A 20,248-nucleotide genomic window follows, 5' to 3' on the forward strand; every position below is an offset into this window, starting at 1 on the left:
TTCTATTATAGAACAGATATCTCATTCGCCGAACAAACGTATTGAAAAAGTAGTAAAATTCAATAAAACAGTAAATTAATTTTTTGTCCCTTAATTTGGATAGTAATTTAATATAATTTGAAATAGAAATTATTATCGCTGATAGTAAAGATAGCGGGAAATAGAGTCTCAACGAATAGAGTCGTATACTAGGAGTGTTACGTATATTAGATATCCGGAATCCAAAAATTAAACTAAGCTTGTGTAGTTATTCGGAAGGAGGATTTGCTAAAACCTTGTTTTGAGATATTTGAATTTCAAACTTTTCTTTGTTCATGGAAGCCTCCAGAGAAATCACCAGAAAAGCTCTTCTTCCCGATTACTCAATTGTTCCTGCTATTATGAAATTGGCGTAAGTTATATGTATATGTTTCATTTATAGATGTTCAGATTTTCTTGTGGAACAAAATATTTCGTAAAATACACAATCTTCTAATGTGGAATTTATATATTGTACAATTTTTGAAATAACTTTCTCAAAAATGTGTTTGAAAAATACTTAAGTAATGAATTTTATTAAGGAGATAAGTTAAAACAAATAGATTTATTTATATATGTTACATATGTATATTTTAATTTTGCATAATGAGCTACTAATCATTTTCAGTTTAGGACACTTTGGAGGCCTTAAAATATTTGTGATAAATTGGTGGAATGTAGATTCATTATGTTTTTATATATTTTTTTTGTTTAATTGTAAATTTCAATATAATTTAGGTCTATAGGGAATTATTAAACATTTATTTTTGTTATGTACGTTGCATTAAAAAATATTAATATAGTCCTTCTGGCGTTTTAAAATGACGGTAGCTATTAGGTTATAATAAGTCCGTCAATTACCGTCAATAACCGTAGACCGTCAGTTATTCTTATTTGTGAGTTCAGATTTTATTATTGACTGTTATCTTCGAACGAAAACAACATTATATCTTAAAGGCTCAAAAGTTATTATAAAGACAACTCTGTAAAACATTTTGTGAAAAAAAAATATTTAATATTTCAATTATTCATTTACAATAATATTTAGAAATATTGTTTGAATCATCTAATCTTATAATAAATTCTATACCAAAATTATAATAATTTTATGACAGGTTTAGTAATTCCGTCTAATTGTCAAAAGTTATTTAGTATTTATTTCCTCGTAAAATAAATTTATTGTATCATCAAATTTAAAAGTAACATTTTCGTTACATTATTTTTTATTTGGGTTAATATTAGCTCCATAAAATTGAATCAATTATTAGCTCGTCGAACAAATTTGAAACTCATGTTATTTAATAATTTATTAAATAAACTTTTTTCGAAGTTGGGTAAAATAGAAAAACTTAAAGATCAAGACGTGTTAAATATCTCCATAAATAAACACAAGGACTTTGTAAAAAAATGAAAACGTTCATAATCTAAAGAAATTATTATTATAGGCATTATAAACATACAAAAATGTTAAATATAAAAGTATAAAGGAAGACATACCTATTGTTTATAGAAACAAATTTCCACGATGCAAATACAAATTCGAAAATGCTTTCTATGAAGATAATAGATAATAGATAGTAATTTTATAATTTCATGTTTAACTAACAATTTATACGTTTCATTTAGAAGTACTTTGCACTGCTAATTCTAATTTTCCCACTTAACGTTAGTAGTTTGTTTATTAAAAAATTGTAATTTAACACTTATATTAACAATAAATCATATTGGCTTGTATAAAAAATATAATTTGTTTTACAATGAAGACAAATATTTTACATTGTTAAATATAGTGCAGTACTTATTGCAATATTCCTACTGCAAGGAACAAAGTTTAACATAAACTTTCATGTCTTCACCTAACAACAGTTAAAAATAACATTTGTTATGTACAGTTAAGTATACATAGTTATACAGTGAAGTGTAACTCGGATAAAAGTTACGAAGTATTCTTTTCCTTCCAAGATGAAAAATTGGGCGATCCGATCAAGTGTATGGAGCAATTTGTCATATCGTTTCTGAAAAGTCAAAAATTCGTTCATTTCTTCTGTTCGTCGAGTATTTATTGCTAGTATATTCAGTTTAATTACCAATTTAGAACTTACAAGAAACGATCTTTCAGAAGAAACGCTCTTGGTTGCACTAAGTTCAGTCTGTCGCCATTGTAGCACAAAATTTGCGACATCGTAATTTTTCTTATTTCTTCTAATTGATCCAGGGAAAACGAACCTGGACTGTTTGCATTTTCGTACCAATACCTGTCGCCTGTATAACATATTAATTATTGTATCGACGAATTAGATCAAATCGTCACTGAATAATTTCACTAATTTTCTTATTTGTTTTTATTTAAGTTTTTATAAATTTCTTTTACCTAGACGGAGATTTCGAAACGTACGACCCAATAAACAAAGAAATGTTGGTCCCAGAACCGAGTCCCACACGGGTGCTTCCGAGAGTGCTCCTGTTACCAGATCTATGTCCTGCACATTTCTATACATTGAAAACCATGTAAATAGTAAGTTATCACGATCAACGTTAGTGTAAATTGCTAATAATAATCATAAATGTAATAATACATTAATCCTTAAATCGAGATAAATATTAAAATCTGCAGTGAACAGTATATTCTCTAAAATTTATAAAATAAAAAGCTAAACTATTCAATTATGCATTCCTATAAGTTTCGATTTAAGGAATTAATGTATCGTCGCTGTTGTTAATTTGTTAATCAATGATTACTAGGTATCATTGTAAATTTTCTCTCACTTGTAAACTGCTCGAAGCCTATTCGTGGTGTCTTTGGTCATCGATCCCCTGAGATCTTCAAAATTATTGATCTCCGGTAAATCGCAAAATGTTCGCCATCTAACGTAAGGTGACAAACCGTGATCCCTTCCTTGCTGTATAATTTGCGCGGCGTAATCCACGGCAATATCGTTGCTTTTTCCATCGTGGAAGTATCGTTCCAACAGAATTTCATTCAATCCTGGCGGTAAAGGCTTCCTAGAATGTCCCGCTGTCACGGAAATTAAATCTTGCATCCTAGATCGCCATTAAAATCAAGTTCTCATGGGACAACGTGTCGGTAGATCGTAGTAATGTTCGACAAAACTTAATTTCGAATCTATTCTTAAAAATCCTAATATTTGATTGGCGAGCCTAAACGATCAGTTTTCAATTGCACTTCTTCAATCGAAGAAGTTCAGAAATCGAAATAGGTTCTTCAAAACTGCTGTACACGATGGTTTAACAATTTTTGCAAACAATACATTTTAATAAATACACTGACATAAATCGAACTGTAATATTAACGCAGTGTTCGTATATTTAAAACTTGAACATTTTTAGATGATTTGAAATTTTATTTGAAATCTTGAATAAATAAATAAATCAATTGTATAAATCAATTATATTGGGTGATAAATGTTAGAATATCCTTAGTAATGAAGGTAGAAAATTCGCATTTCTGAACGAGAAAAGTCTACGTTTGCTTCTATGTAAGATGAAAATTCATAATCATAAAGTCAGAAATTGATTAGACTCGACCGTCCGTTGCTTTAAAATCTCCAGTAATGGTAATTTATATTTAATAAAATTGTAGTCGTGTTACGAAATGTCCGCCTGCGGATTGAATCGTGTGGCAATATGATAATTATCGGTCACTTGCTGCGCAATCCGTTAGATCTTACGAAACGCGCGTCTGAGGATGATTTTCACCGAAAATCCATTTACCGGTAATTTCAACTGACCTGTAGCACCGGAGATCAGACGATCAATAGCACCGGCTTCATAAAACTCCTGGGGAGCGTAGAAGGCCGATAGTAAGGACCTTTCTCCAGACTTTAACGCCGATCGTGAGTCAACTAGGTCGAGGGTTTTTGGGGTCAGCGCGGCAATGAAGAAGAGTCCAGCGGACGCAACAGCGTTCGAAAGTGTCGCATCTGTCCGGGTATCGTAGCCACGGAAGTAACCTCTTTGTAACAAGCGTAATTGATACCTAAGAATACATCGTTATATTCAGTAATTACAAATGCAAAACCTGAACGCACCGTTTAAAGCGTTTAGAGTATAGTCTAACGTAGAAATTATATGTTTCGTTAGATTATCTGAAAAATCGAGATCGAATAAAAATCGTAGCGTATTAGTTTTTGGAATCTGTTGAGCCGTAAAGTAAATTATGACGCGAAAGAGAGTGGACGTACTTGTTGAGGCTCGTTTCGCCGAGAACAACGGGCAGAAACTCGTTATAAGTTATATGCTCCATTTCCGCGATAACGATCCTTCTTGCTTCCTGGTAGAGTCTCTCGTCGTCCCAGTGAGGATTCAGTTGTCCCAGCTGTGTAGCGACTCGGTTATGTTCCCGTAGAAAAAGTACGTGCATTAGAGTGAGACCGGGGTTCTCGTTTACCCGCGAATCCCCGCTAAGAAAACACGGGAAAGCTTTGTTCGCGCTTCTGCAACTTTCGTACTTGGGCGAAGGCATGGGCAAATTCTTCCTCTGCGTATTAAGCAACCCGCCCTTCCCGGATCGCAGGGCTTTCGCTATGTCTTCCGAACTCCCATAAACCGGGGAAAGGTCTAAGTACGATGATGCTTGGTTGATCTGCTGTCTAGGACCTAATTTGCAGCCCTGAGTCAGAAAATTCCTCTATATGCTCGTTGAAACAATGACAAAATACTCTTTGTTATTTCAGAAGGCTATTTTGGACCTGAGGGGCAACGAAAGGTTCTAACGAGTCCAATAATTTTCGAAGAGAAACGTAGCTTTAAATTGTTATATTTTATACAATATTGGAGCCTGGAATTATCGAGGAAGAAAAGCGTTTCTGTTACCTGTAGCGAATTGCCAGGGTGTGGAGCGGATCTCGAATACTCCATGCACCCTATAGCATTGTCAGCCCTTATGGGGAAACATTCGGGATGAAAGTGTTCGTAGTCCACGTCGCAGCACTTCAATTTAGTACCGTCCGGCAGTTCCATCTTAGGCGTGTGGGCTAGATCGTGAATGAGAAACTGGCCGAACAGCGCTGTCAGGGCCATCAAATAGGGATGTTTGAGATCCAATCCACCGGAATGAACTCTCGAGGAGACTTCTCTGGCGCTAGGCAAATCTGTTCGTGGCAGGGAGACCCCGTCCACGTATTCCGGCGGTAGGAATCTCACGTAAGCCTCTAGAGCGGCGCCCCAAGATGGATGTAACCCATTATTGCATTTTCCAGTGTGCGTTCTGTAGCGTGCATCGACCCCTCTGCAAGTGGTCATTACTTGCAAAAAGTTGGACGACTCAGGACAGTTGATGGCCGCCACGGATGGTAAGACGGAGGATGCCTCTTTCGAGGACATGTTTAAGGCCTCCACCAACATGGCGGCCATCGTTTCGATTCGTAGAGCCTTCCTTGATAGATTTTGCGCGTGCTCGGTCATCGCGTGGGACGCGCTCAGGAACCACGACGGTGAACCATAAGTTAGACGCGTTTGCGAGTTCAGAATCGCCCGTTCTGCTTCGTGGTACTTCTCCATGGAAACATTCGTCCGTCTGTTAAGGTCCAGTAACATGTTCGACGGCAATGTTGTACTTTCTACGAGCGCGAACAGCACGAGGAATCTGCGAATCGGAATCTGAGGATAGGAATTACAGACTTGCTCTGCTAGAAGCAGTACTCTAGATTCTACAGTATCGTACGAACGTGTTATTATTCAGACTTGGGCAAATTTTATTCATTCATAAACTAGTTTTCGGTTTAAAAAATTTGTTAATAGATCAGGAATTGCCGATGAATTCATGAACGAAACGTAAACGAAAGTTGTATTACAAATAAATAGAAGGTTTACATTCGTTATTCGTGAATAAAGTTTGCTCAACTCTACTATCATCTATAATCACAAAATTGTTCCGAGTAGGTGATGTCGGATATTATTGTTTCTTTTTAATTTTGTATTCGTTTCATTTTATTTTTAGTAATTAAATAAAATTGATATGGTTCTTGTTGTTCCATATTGCATAAAAATTCCCTCAATTAAAATTTCGAAAATGTGTGTTGGGGAATTTGAAAATGTCGATGCACGTATGTGGAAAGTCTAATGGCAATGGCAGACCTTTAAGGAACAATTGTGTGAGAACAGAAAGGACTTGCTCAATAGTAAATAACGAGAATATTGCGGCAATTCTAGATCCTTCAATAGGAATCTCGTGAGAATACAGGGTTCATCAATTATCCGTAATAAAGTTGAAAATAGTTTTCTACCTACTAAATACCTCAATGTTCAAAAACCATACAAATTTCAGGAAACGTTGTTTTAAAAAATAAAAAGCATTCAATGTCTCTAGGAAAAATTTTTAAAGTTTAAGGCATTGCAGAAACCTTGAGTATTTACAGCGTGAGATTTACGATTTTAGTTCGCTATGGCAATGTTGCGTCTTTCAGTGAACTCATGAGAAATCTGCAACTTCTACCACACAGTGGTTGCACCTTGACGTTACTTAATAATTGGCATGTTAATTGAATACTTGTTTTGTTATCCAACATGACAATGATGCGATAGGATCGACAATTAAAAATACAATTGTGGAGTTGGGCGCATTTGGATTACAAGTTCTCGTCGTTTCCACATCCGCATTGCAAATGAAACCTTTTCACATGATAGGAGCATGGGTACAAGAAGATTCGCATGATTTCTCCGTAAATTAGCCCCCTTATTAGCAAAAAATGGATCAGAATGCATCGCGTGTCTCGTTTCAACACTCGACGAAAGAATCGCAATGAATCTTAGAGACCTTGTCTAGAAGATGACATTTCCTTTCGTTTTAGATCATTGTTCGTTCCTATCATACTAAATTCATCGATTCACGTACAGTGTCGAACAAAAGTAAATCAGAAACGGAGAAAGTAAATAGCAATTTACGTAAATTTTAATATTCAAACTTTGCCTCTGTATCTTTTTCAGCCGTTTATTCTACAAATATTAATATATCCCTGCCAAAGATCTTTGAATTCACCAATTATCTGAAAGATATAACGGGTTTAATTTTAATTCGTCGAAAAATAGTCGGTCATTTGAAACACTAAGACAGTAATTTCGAAGATTTAATAAAACTTCTATTTTTAATTTACACGCAATTTACTGAGTCGAAACTTTTGTTCGACACTATACGTATATCAGACAAATCTCTCAACTATTTAATGAATAGTTAGTTTTCGGGTCGTAGCAGCTTGGTAGTCTGATGGAACGAATTCATGCGACCTTAAGAGATCGAAGAACTCGCTGTTTGACATTTAGGCTCCTTCCTGGTTCTTTTGTGATTCCCTTACGCAATCGAGTCTGTTCCCATGATTAGTGTTTATGTAAATTGATGGAAACCAGTACGCGCAGAAGTGATTCGATCTTTCTTTATTTGACCACAGCGATTAGAAGTTAACTTTTTCCATTCCAGCCGTATCGAAAAGAAATAACATAAACGTAATATATTTTTAAATTTCATAGGGATACGATATTCGTTAGTATATTTTTCTAAAAATCTTAAATTGTTTCAAATGTATTGTTTTGAAACTGATTCTTCTGTTACATTAAAATACAAGTTTTCTTTTAATTAGAATTTTATTTTTACATCAATAAAATTCAACATAAATTGTTGAAGAATTGATCCTATCGTGGCAAATGTAATCAGGTTGCATTTTTGGAAACTCTGGACAAATTTAATTCTCAAATAACGAATAAAAATTCACTCCTAAATTAGCTTCTGCCCGAGATTTGCTGACCTGAACATCAGCCTAACAAATTTTTCAACAGATTATAATGTATAAACGAATTTATAAAAGAAAAGTCCAGTTAAAATAAAAATAGTTTATTTAACTTTCTCGAGGAAATGATAATAATGAAAGAAACCTGTCGCTAATAATCTCATTAAAAAAAAAACGTAAATAGAAGTTATTATAGAGGTTTGAGGGAAAAATCGGGGGTGGTATCGAAGCTCGAAGTTTTATAACGACAATATAATTGCCAAAAAAACGATAGGTCGTTTATTGTTTATCATAAAATGGTATCTTTGAAAAATTGCTGTAAATTCTGTTGCAAAACTTGGCCGAAACTTATGAGATGACCTCATAATTTCTATTTAAAATTTATATCAATTATACGCGAATACAATTTGCTCAAATCTCTAAATCAAAGATAAATCTCTCGGAATGAAAGCGGAAGCACTCACCGCGACAGGAAGGCAATTATATCGTAGACCGGTCTTCGTTTCGCGCACACCGACATTTTTCCAAAAGTTTCGCGTGTCCCTGTACTATAGTGATCGGACCTACGAGTTAATGCACGATAGAACTCATTTGCGGCGTCGTGTTTCGTAAGAGTCGCGCACCGGGTATGTTCGAGAACAGGCAAATCTGAACTGAGACTGATCCTCGAACGAAAGTAAAACCTGAGCACGTCCGGTCGGTTTAAAGAGTGGGGTTCGGTAAGGTTCACTGTAATATAGGGTGTCAACAACGCACGCTGTGTCGACGGGCAACACACTTAGTTAGATGCACAGTAAAAGTGCATCGTTGCTGCAGTCGGATTGGTATTATGAACGAGACCAAGGTTCGCCTTTCATAGACTCTGTTATCCGGAGTCGCGGTTGGACGTACGGTTTCAAGGCTCCGTAGTGCACTCGCACTATGTGTATACACACTGTATGTTTTTATACAGTATTTAAAATAATTCTAAATATGTACATAAAATAGTAAGATACGAGATCCATAATAACGACAAATGTTTTACGTATGTATACAAACACAAACAAAACAATTTGATTTTATCTTAGTAAATAAACAAGAGCAAATGTGAAATGCATATTTTGTCCATTACGATTTTTTGGAAGGTTTACAGTAGAAAATCAATTTATCAATTTCAGTAAATAAGTATGTATTTTAGACGTTCTTACTGAAGAATAGAAAACCTACCCCCTAACCTTTCGAATGCTATGTCTGTACTATTTACCAATCCATAAGACTTCGTCAGTTGTTAACACTTAAAAAAATACAAATTATGTGTATTATGTTTGCTTCGACTTACGTCAGGTAGTCTGGGATTAATTAGTATGTAAGTTCGGGGTACGACTGTGATAGAATTAATCGAAACCTCGGAATTTCCAATCAGATAAAAACCAGTATTATTTTGTTACCGTTATCTTGATTCCACCATCTGCATACATAACGATGAACTCAAGACTCGTTTGTATAATCTTTAATAACTTCGCTTACTCTTACCAAAATATAGCATAAGTACCCCCTTCCGAAGTACATAAATATCAAATAGTTAGATATCGATATATTCTTGAGATATCAATACTAAAGTTATATTTACACCTAAATTGACAATTCTCTCACTAATTAGAAACGATCATAAAAACTACTAATAATCGTGAAAAATTACCACAATTCACAAGTAGCAGTTTCTAATCTACTAATTACCATGAAAAATCACCATAATTCACAAGTAGCAGTTTCTAATCAACTCTAATTAAATATCAAATACCTAGAAATCGATATATTGTTGAGATATCAAAACTAGAGTTGGTACCAATGCTTCCATCGAGTTCAAATAGGTATCGATTATTTCGATACTCGTCTCTTTGGCGCGCTTCGATACTGGATCGAAATGTATGAACTGGTACGAACAGAATTGATATTTTAACACAATGTGCCAATAGATACTTCGTATTGAGAATTTCGGTAATAAATTGATTGAATACGATCAATCGTTGCCTTTTGTAAAACAATGCCATACTAAATGTTGCAAATGTTTGCTTTGATGTTCTAGATTCGAAGATATGGGAAAGACGACCGAGAAGAGCATCATCGACTAAGAGATTAAAGAAAACTTTTGGGATAACCTAATAAGTAACACTCATGAAATTCATCGTCGGCTATGGATTGGAATTCTCAGACAACATGACGATCGATTACGCCCACAATCTTGCTCCAAGGATCTGTCAAAGTTATGTGAGTATTCACGCGTGGGAAGACTGGTTTGAAACACTAGTTTTCGAACATTAGCCTCCACGTATGCAATAAATTATTAATGTTAGTTCTATTAATTCGGTAACTAGATTACATTTCGAATGCGAAAATTTGTCCTATTAGAAACGTTCAGAGTAAATTAAGTACAATAATTTTAACATTGTTGACGTTTTATTTAAAATTTAGTACTATTGCTAAACAATCTAAAACTTCGTCAAAAGTTAAATCATATATTTATAGTAAAATTTTTGAAACGCTATTTAACTATCATTTTTTTAGCAATTTTAAGATTTACTAAATGTGACCTTTGATTGATTATCAATTTTCACTCTCACACAAATTATCTAAAAATCTAAATTCTACACTTTAGGATCGTGGGTTCTAAAACTACTCAAAAGAAATTATATCAGGCCTTGAGCACTTTTATTTTCGCACTACGCGCCATCGTTTACATCTTTTATCTTCCACTGGTTCTCTTTTTCCATAGTACTTATTTAAATTGTATTAAAATTATCTATAATCGCGTTTACATCAGCACGAATATATTTATTGCTTAAATTATACAATTCTGTTCTACGAGCGAATATCGTCCGTATTATCGAGAACGGCTCCGCTGTAAGCTAAGTCCCAGTAGTGTTCAACCTGGTGCTTCTTGAAGTGCTCTCGCGCCATTTTCTCGATTGGGCAAACTTTGAATTTAATTTCTCCGAAATGACGTTGTTTGCTAGTACCCTCCCACACAGGAACACATTTGTTCGGCACGTCGTTTCCGTCGTTGTCTTTCACAATGTCTTCCTCCCATTTAATGCGATGCATCATCAATCTCTTATATTTACTCAATTGTTTTGCTCCCCCCTCTACTACAACCACGTTGCAATCTCGAAAGAGCATCACGCAGCCCGTGAGGTAAAGTTGTTTTGCGTTTGTTTCCACTTTAAACTTCTTCGAAGCATTGTTTAGGAGATCGCGTATTCTATGCAAAGAATATTAATCATTAGTACCCTGTGCTTTGTATAATATGAAATTATAACACATCATTATCTGTTTTACCTGTAAACGGACACATGTACTCCCAGAGTAGTGTCCTCCTTAAGTTTTCTCGCCTTTTTCTCCCGCCTCTGATCAGCTGTGAGACGTCTAGCTGCATTAGCGTCTTCGTGTGCCTTTAACCTTTTAGCCATTTGTTGTCGAACGTGGGCTTCTATTTTCGTAGGGTCTTGGACGGCTTCTGTACCTAACACTCTCATAAGATTCGAAATTCGCAATTTCGGTTCCGGTGGTGGTTCGAGGCCTAATCGAATTTTTTCTTGCTCTTCTTTCCATGCTTCTCGTCTGTTTTGCCTGCGCAATTTTTTGCGTTCTTTTTTCGTCAGAAATACGGGCATATAGATCGGTTTTAACGGATCGGCTAGAATAATAAGAAATAGTTCAGTTTCGAGGTGACTGCCGACTAGATAAGACGCGTTTAAATATTTATTAGTACAGACAAGTTAGAGAGTTCTATCAAATGGTACATACTTGGTGGTCGCATCTGAGTGGGATGTTCTACGAGATTAGTGATGGTAGAATTTTTTATCACTGTAAGCTCATCCTCATTCGGGTATCCTCCTGTTAGTATAACGGAATCCCACCACTCTACATTAGGCACATCTTCGCTGAGAGCTTCGGTTTTAGGTGCTATGAGCGCTAGTTTAGTTGCCGAACTTATCCCAGTTTTTCTAGCAATTTGACTAATTTCATTTTGTAATTTTTCTAACTGAGCTTTCATGCGAATTCTTTCAGCCAACTGCTGAAACTTCCCCGGCTCGTGGAACTTTAATGTGCGTTTACCACGGACCGCCGGCTTTACACCTATCCTAGTATCGAAAAAATGTGTGTCTTGAATTTCTTCCGGACCCTTGGATTCTTGCAACTGTGCTTTAAACTCCTCCCGTTTTTTTGCTCGGATATTGGCTTTCAATGTTGGCACTACTTGGGTAAGTTGTACCTCTTTACCAGTTATATCTACCGTTCTACCTGATTCGTCCAGAATTAATGGAGTTGGTTTGTCAGGTACACTGACATTCCCTAGTAACCCTGAGCTTAATTTACTTCTGATTTGAGCTTGCAAAGCAGCAATCTTTCGTGCTTTATCGGAATCCGTTTTACTCAATAAACCCTGATTATACATGCTTCCGACCGTAGGCAACGAATCCCGCGATTTAAGCAATGGTTTCGCCGGTTGCACTTCTTCCTGTTTTATAGCTTTTAGTGCCCTTTTCCTTTCTTCAATTTCTCTTTGGGCATTAGCCATCATTTGCCGTATCTGTAAGAAAACAGCATTATGGAAGCTAGTAAAATAATTAGTCACTCATATAGATCAGATACCTTGTCTGCAGATAATTGTGCTTCTGTTGTTTTCTCATTTTTTACTTCATCATCTCTGAATCTGGGTTTCTTCGCATCTTTGTCTTTATCTTTGTCCTCCATGTGACTTCGCTTCTTACTTTTTTGTGCTGCTTTAGCATCATCATAGATCGCAAATATTTTCTCTGTTAGTTTTGAAGCCTTTTTGTCTTCCAATAAGGCAGACAGCTTATCTGCAGAAACATAAGTTACATATTTTTACACTAAATCCTATGGATATAAATAAAAAAAATTTATTCTCAAAGAATAAATAGTTCTATAGTATTTTAAAGCATAAAAGTAATCTTTCAGAGAGCTACTTTGGTATAGTTTTTGAGGAATAGTGTATAATATGATATCTCTTTTATGTTTTGTATTTTTGCCATAACTTTTTAGTGGAGCTTTAAAAGACCTATATTTATGTAATGTTATTTCCTTATTAATATCCACAGAATATACTGACAAGGTTTGGCTATTCTACCATGCTTTAAAACAGCCTTTTTTAAGCAATTATTTTTTAAAAATCCAGTTGATAGAGTAAGAGCATTATAAACTATTACCAACCTGCAGTTTTACGTTTATCGTACCCAGAAGTAATGCAATTGACAGCCGTGGTAACAATAGCAGGTTCCCCAAAACCAAGAAATTTATGAACCGCTTTTTCAATTTGCGGTTTCATTTCGTCTATTTCCTTTCTCGTTAAATATGCCATTTCTCTGAGTCTGTTACAGACAATAAATTTCTTCGAAACCCCGTAAACTTGGTAGAAAATAGTTTACTTTACAACATAACCTCTACAAATTATAAGGTTAAATATCACATTTCAGTCACACTTCCATTTAGGTACAATTGTTTTATATTTCGCAAAATACCGAACACCTAGGTAGTTTCGAAAGGATTGTCATGATATTTCTTTACGGTTCACTGCTTTTTCCCAAATCAAATATCGGCAAATATACTCTGATATTGTCGACATCACATTGTAACACCGTAATTGTTATTTCAGTTACTGTCAATTATTTACTAGATTTTTCACTATGGAAGTACCAACTTTTCTAGTGGGGATCTATTTTACTAAACGAAAAAAAGGGATAAATTATTCTTGGGTTGCACCAATCTAGGGACATTTAAGGGACCAATTTTATCACTAGATTACTAGATAACTAGATTATAAACCCTAGGACATTTCAAATAGCACAATATTAAATATTTAAAGACGAATAGATACAATAATTTTATAATATGAAAATATTATTCCTCGTACTTTTTTATAAATATTAAGTTCAAAATTGATTTTCTTTTGAATTCTGTATAAATACTACTTTTTTTAAAAGATAGAAAATATAATTTTTATTTTGTTAAAACAGATATTCTTATTATTAATATTTCTTCATAGTGTAAATGATAATTGAACAGTAAGTAAATCTCAGTGATAGGGAATTTGTTATTATAATATGACAGTCGCAGTTTATTGTTTTTATTAAAAAATACACATAAAGATTTAAAGATGTAAAATATTGATATTGTCATATAAAGTATTTGAAATAAAAGAAGTAGTACACTTCTCTTCCATAAATAGATTTTCATAAATATAATAGGTATTTTTAATTATTTAGATTAAAATATTATACAGGGTGTTCGGCCACCCCTGGGAAAAATTTTAATGGGGGATTCTAGAGGCCAAAATAAGACGAAAATCAAGACTACCAATTTGTTGATGAAGGCTTCGTTAAACAGTTATTAACGTTTAAAGACCTGACCGTACTGAATTTTTTTCTCGAAAATGCGCAAGATTCCGAGGGTATGTCTATTCACCAAAAATGATTGTAATTGACCCCCGCAACCGAAAATAATTTTTCAAAATGATTTGAAATTTTTTTTTATCCGTCGAAAAATTTCACACCCTTTCGAATTTTTTTCTCAAAACTGAGTAGGATTTCGGGGGTATGTCTGTTGACCAAAAATTATTGTAATTGACCCCCACAACCGAAAATAATTTTTTTAGAACGATTTGAAATTTTTTAATTTTATCGAAAAATTTAGGCACTACCCCCTGTCGATTTTTCTTAAAAATTCCTTTTTCATTTTTAATCAATTTGTTTGACGCTCTACAGAAAAGTTGTCTAATACTTTTTTGTAGGTACCCATGAGCTCTACTTCAGAAAAAAGTTTCACTGAAATATATTCGCTATTGTAGGAATTATGGCTGTTTGAAAATTGGACCATTTTTATGGGGTTTTTCTCATTTTGCGGGGTCAAGGACCAACTTTTCGAATATTTTTGTGATTTGTACATATTCTCCATCAAAATACGCGTAGTTTGCTTTTTTAAACATTAAAATCGTCCAATCCGTTCAGAAGTTATGACGTTTTAAAGATTCGCATGAAAATTCGGGCAGACATTTCAGGCCTCGGATTATATTTTCGGTAAGGAATTTTTTTCTCGAAACTGAGTAGGATTTCGGGGGTATGTCTGTTGACCAAAAATGCTTGCAATTGACCCCTGCAACTAAAAATAATTTTTCCAAGACGATTTGAAAGTCTTTTTTTTCACCCAAAACTTTCACACCTTCTCGAATTTTTTTCTAGAAAGTGGATAGGATTTCGAAAGTATGTGTATTCACCAAAAATGATTGTAATTGATCCCCGCAACCGAAAATAATTTTTCCAGAACGATTTGAAATTTTTTAATTTAATTTTTTAATAACTTTTTAACGAAGCCTGAATCGAGAAATTGGTATTCTTGATTTTCGTCTTATTTTGGTCTCTAGAATCCTCCATTAAAATTTTTCCCGGGGTTGGCCGAACACCCTGTATAAAATATTCTATTGTTTTCTTGAATTTAAAAATTTTAAAGATTGCATATTAGATAAAAAATGTACAAGAATTTTGATTTCCTATTTATAATTTTTTCTTTTTATTAGTATAAATAAAATATTATCATCGGACATTTTCTAGTTGGTAAAACGTAGACTTCAAATGTTACGTAGAAACTTAAATAAATGCAAGTACGACAGTAGACAAATAAAGTGTAAAAATTCCTTATTTTACTAAATTATTAATGGTATAATAATTAATGCGACGTATGAACCTTTTGAAATGAACAAATGCTTCTGTGGAAACTTCTGAAAGTAGCTCTTTAAACAGTGAACATCTGTTGCTACAGAGTGCAACAGAAATTCCTGGGAGGTCACCTGTGCGTAATAAATCTAGTTTTACGTAAAGTTCTGCGATAGTAACTTCAGATGAAAACAACGATGCAAATCCGCAAACTAGCACAAGCGAATGATCATTCTAAAAATTCTCTGACGCATCAAGAGTGTAAAATATACATTTATAGTAAAAATCTTATTAGAATTACATACAGGGTGTTCGGCCATCCCTGGGGAAAATTTTAATTTCTGGAGGTCAAAATAAGAGGAAACTCAAGAATATCAATTTCTCGATTGAGGCTTCGTTAAAAAGTTATTAAAAAATTAAATTAAAAAATTTCAAATCGTTCTGGAAAAATTATTTTTAGTTGTGGGGGTCAATTACAATCATTTTTGGTGAATAGATATACCCCCGAAATCCTATCCATTTTCTAGAAAAAAATTCGAGAAGGTGTGAAATTTTTCGACAAAATTAAAAAATTTCAAATCGTTCTGGAAAAATTATTTTCGGTTGCGGGGGTTAATTACAATTGTTTTTGGTGAATAGACATACCCTCGAATTCCTGCGCATTTTCGAGAAAAAAATTCAGTATGGGCGGAACTTTAAACGTTAATAATTTTTTAACGAAGCTTCCATCAAGAAATGGTATTCTTGATTTTCGTCTTATTTTGGTCTCTAGAATCTTCCATTAAAATTTTTCCCAGAGGTGATCAAATACCTACGATTACGGAGAAAAAAATATCAATCTATTCGTTTAGAAATTTCGTTACTTAATACATTACAAATAAATATAAAAATTGTAGATTGGTTATACTATATTTCTACTTTGTTAAAAATATCGTTATGATGAATGTTATGATTTAAATAATTTTTATTCTTCTTTGACTACTTGCACGGGTATGGCACCTTCGTATTTATTAGTTTTCTAATGTAACAGAACATAAATGTAAATATAGAACAGCTCTTTTGCCAAATCTAATATAATTTTAATTCTGTAACGCTTCGAAGGGAAATGAAGTTACAGTGATGCTGACAATAAATCATGTTAAGTTTGAGGCGAGTTCGATAAGACTTACGATGCAACGTAAACTTGTTTGAACAAAATATATGAAGGTGTAAGGGACGAAAGCAGTTGTAGGGCTAGCAGAATAGCAGTGGACCGATAACCGCAAATGAGAATGGTACAGGAAACTACGCTGTTCCACGCTTCCCTGGTGACCGATGAGGCCAATTCAGCGAACCACATTTGCTTCATTTGAAGCTGTTGTTCTAAACTTTTCTGTTAATTGAAACGAAGAAATTGGAATACTTCTAGCTGTTATTTTAGGATAACTGGTTCGAGTCGTGTAAAAACTGTGCCAGAATGTGGTGTGAGAATTCCTAGAAATCGTGCTACCTCCGATGTTTTAATGGACTTAAGGAAGCTTGCTTGATCCGTATTACATAAAGCGGATTGATAACTTTATTCATAAGCCATGTTGTTTTCATCAGTTAAATAGAATATCTTCTGTTCAAAGCATTTTACAGACTGAATATTAAATTAAATTGTAGCTGTTTTAATGAAATAAGTATTTATGACATTGTGTGTGAAGACAGGGCTTGCCAAGGTTGTTTTGCTACTATTTAGCGACTAAAAGATATAAAATAGAACCTATTACATACGAATTTAAAGCTTCAAGACAGTTGAAACAAACAAGATCGATAGGTTGTCAATTGTCTTAAAACGAGATGGCTGGGAAAAACTCAGTTATCGAGATATTAGATTCTGCCTAATAAATTACAAATTGCCTTTTATCAAAAGTAATACTTCCACTTTTTTCGATCATGTTAAACTAGTATTAACTGGAATAAAATGGTACTTAAATAGTTTACTAATGAAACGAATTTATTTTGAAGTTTCAATTGTTTCCTAAAATGCTTAGATTTCAAAACGTAAACAAGTGTCTAAATATTAATGCGATAACGTGATTTTTTTCTATAATTTATTGCACAACCAAATGTTATTGTTACCAAGAAATTGTTTGTGTACTTTCGAGCTATAATTAATGATTAATATTTTCGTAAAAATATGTATTGTACACAAAGCAACAAATACATCGACACAGCTATGTTTAAATATTAATTCGAGTAACTATAAATATTGAAAGTGTTGATTCGTTTCCCGAATTCCACATTCGTTTCACTGATTAAAACTCGCTATATTATGTTACTCAATTTTTTCGTAATTACTTCTACTGTATACAATGATCACGAGAATATTTTTATAAAACTCTATTTCGCCTTGATGTACGCGTTTACAAATTACAGAACGTCTATTTTGCTGTACGACAGATCGACCTCTGCCGACTTGATCCGTTCTCGACAACTGTTTATTTCAGGTGATGGGTATTTGGGAAAATAGTATCAGGTATTGAACGCGGAAGAAGCGATAAGGATGTCGACGCTGTCACGCTACACGAAATTTTTTTCTTTTAACCCAGCCAAGGAAAACAGAAGGGAACGTTTCGACCTACGCCTGCTAGTGGATTTTTCGAATTTTTCCTAGCCATCTCGTTTTAAAACAATTGACAACCCATCGATCTTGTTCGTTTCACCTGACTTGAAGCTTTAAATTCGTACGTAATAGGTTTCATCTAATATTTTTTAGCTATTAAATAGTGAGAAAAGTTGAAGGAGCATCGAATCGAAGAATTCATAATCTAATATTTCGGTAACCGAATTCTTCTCAGCCACCTCGTTTTAAAATAATTGACAATCCATCGATCTTGTTCGTTTCACCTGACTTGAAGCTTTAAATTCGTATGTAATAGGTTTCATCTAATATTTTTTAGCTATTAAATAGTGAGAAAAGTTGAAGGAGCATCGAATCGAAGAATTCATAATCTAATATTTCGGTAACCGAATTCTTCTCAGCCACCTCGTTTTAAAATAATTGACAATCCATCGATCTTGTTCGTTTCACCTGACTTGAAGCTTCAAATTCGTATGTAATGGGTTCTTTCTGATATTTTTTAGTCACTATGTTGAAGGAGCATCGAATCGAACATTTCATAATCTAACATCTCGGTAACCGAGTTTTTTCCAGCCACTTCAGGGAAGCACACATTCTCGGTGTGTTTCGATATCGATGCAACGGTAGACTAACGCACACGACCACGAGCACGTACCATATTGTGGCACTAATATTCAGTCAGTACGTATCGGGGCAGTCGTGTTTCTTCGTAAATTTAACGATTTTACCGGCAGACGTGGGCACGTCCCGAAATGATGTACGGTACGCTCGTATGACTCGGTAGCTAATGCTTTAATATGCGCAAAGGGTGCCATGCCCGTGTCACGCGGATTACCGCTAATTGTAGTTTATGCTTTATACTACGCTATTCTCTTGTACGCTCTGTCGTCCGTTGGGTATTCGATATGTACAGAGCTGTATGTTTACTTATATAGGGTGAATACACGTCCCACCGGGTACATATCCACATAACAATTTGTATTTGCAAGACCCTCTGCGTTATGTACGTCTACACTATGTACAAGTTGCTCACATCTAGGTACAAATGGACCGTTTATTTTCAAAGTGGTCCAAGTCCATTTTTCGATCAAATCTTGGAAACGAAATATTTAAACATTATTTAATGGGAAGTTTATAGTAGTAGTGGTAGCATTTATTGTTCCTTTTCGGATTACAAGGATTCAAATATTTTCAAATATTTTCTTATAAACTGTATACAATTATCTAACAACTGTATAAGAAAGACGGAACAAAAACATACCTATATGTGTATTAGTTACGGTTTTAATTATAGAAATTAGACGAAGCAAAAGAAAAATATAGTCATTTTATTAAATTACAAATCAAAATAAACTTAGAATTTATGGATTTCATATAATTTGTGTCAGACGAAAGATAAGAATGACGACTTAAATTCTGTCACGTTTTCGGAACTAAGGAAATTATTTAACCTTTGTTATTCTGGTTCATCATAGTTTCCGACTATTTCTAGTAAATGTCAATTTAGTAGGACAAAAATATATTGCAAAACAAATTTAATTTAATATTAGGCATTTACCTGTGTCGCTAAAAAATTGAATATATTAATTCGTAGAATCACGAATTAATAAAGAATTCGTTTTTTTATTTTCTGTGTCCATCGTATATTTGTACTAATCTCGTTTTTGCGTGAATATAACTTACTATGTAGCAACTGTTAATTGCTCGTTGAAAGAGATCTCAATTGTCGTGGTTCCGTAAAAAGGAAACCGTAAATTATGCTCTCCATTCTCCAGGATGATATTCTCGATAACGTCGGACAAAACTTATGCTTCGGTTGTATCGTTAATCTTCTAGTCACAGTACTTGTTCGTGTTTCGCGCATAATCTACGTCTAATCTACAATATTCTCGATGTCCGAATAAGCTTGTTGCATCTATTTCAGATTCGTATCAAAGGGGCAATATTTTATCTTGTATTTATAGTCGTTGTGTATCTGGATGGCATGAATTCATAAAGATACGAGGGAATAAAATCGTGGAGCTAGTTAGAGAAATAATTTATTTTTTGTTTCATACTTACGGACTCGTTAGTCGTAACAAAATTAAACTTTATCAGATTTTTTCATATTAAAATACAAATATATATATAAATTATTTACGATTTATCAAAAAATTATAGTATTTTTTATTAAACGT

General features: G+C 34.0%; 2 protein-coding genes across 4 annotated transcripts; both read right to left on the reverse strand.

The window, feature by feature from the left end:
- Positions 1–1,475: 1,475 nt before the first annotated feature.
- On the reverse strand, positions 1,476–8,388 carry LOC143347553 (peroxidasin). Its single transcript, XM_076776795.1, has 8 exons — positions 8,222–8,388; positions 4,852–5,623; positions 4,221–4,648; positions 3,768–4,015; positions 2,785–3,034; positions 2,390–2,508; positions 2,121–2,280; positions 1,476–2,033 (listed from the first exon to the last, which is right to left on the reverse strand). Exons 1-8 carry the CDS (start codon positions 8,275–8,277, stop codon positions 1,955–1,957), a joined length of 2,112 nt encoding a protein of 703 aa, XP_076632910.1. The 5' UTR covers positions 8,278–8,388; the 3' UTR covers positions 1,476–1,954.
- A 2,046-nt stretch (positions 8,389–10,434) lies between these two features.
- On the reverse strand, positions 10,435–13,402 carry Prp3 (pre-mRNA processing factor 3). 3 transcript variants are annotated; one of them, XM_076776495.1, is made up of 6 exons: positions 13,287–13,399; positions 12,972–13,201; positions 12,390–12,601; positions 11,541–12,327; positions 11,073–11,430; positions 10,435–10,995 (listed from the first exon to the last, which is right to left on the reverse strand). In XM_076776495.1, the coding sequence occupies exons 2-6, from the start codon at positions 13,117–13,119 to the stop codon at positions 10,596–10,598; spliced, it is 1,905 nt and encodes a 634-aa protein (XP_076632610.1). In that variant the 5' UTR covers positions 13,120–13,201; positions 13,287–13,399; the 3' UTR covers positions 10,435–10,595. The 3 variants fall into 3 exon arrangements, with proteins under 3 accessions (XP_076632610.1, XP_076632609.1, XP_076632608.1); XM_076776494.1 differs by having other exon boundaries at positions 13,280–13,396; XM_076776493.1 differs by having other exon boundaries at positions 12,972–13,402.
- Between the last annotated feature and the right edge of the window lie 6,846 nt (positions 13,403–20,248).

This window comes from Colletes latitarsis, chromosome 11 (genome assembly GCF_051014445.1).
Source record: "Colletes latitarsis isolate SP2378_abdomen chromosome 11, iyColLati1, whole genome shotgun sequence".
NCBI lineage: Eukaryota > Metazoa > Arthropoda > Insecta > Hymenoptera > Colletidae > Colletes > Colletes latitarsis.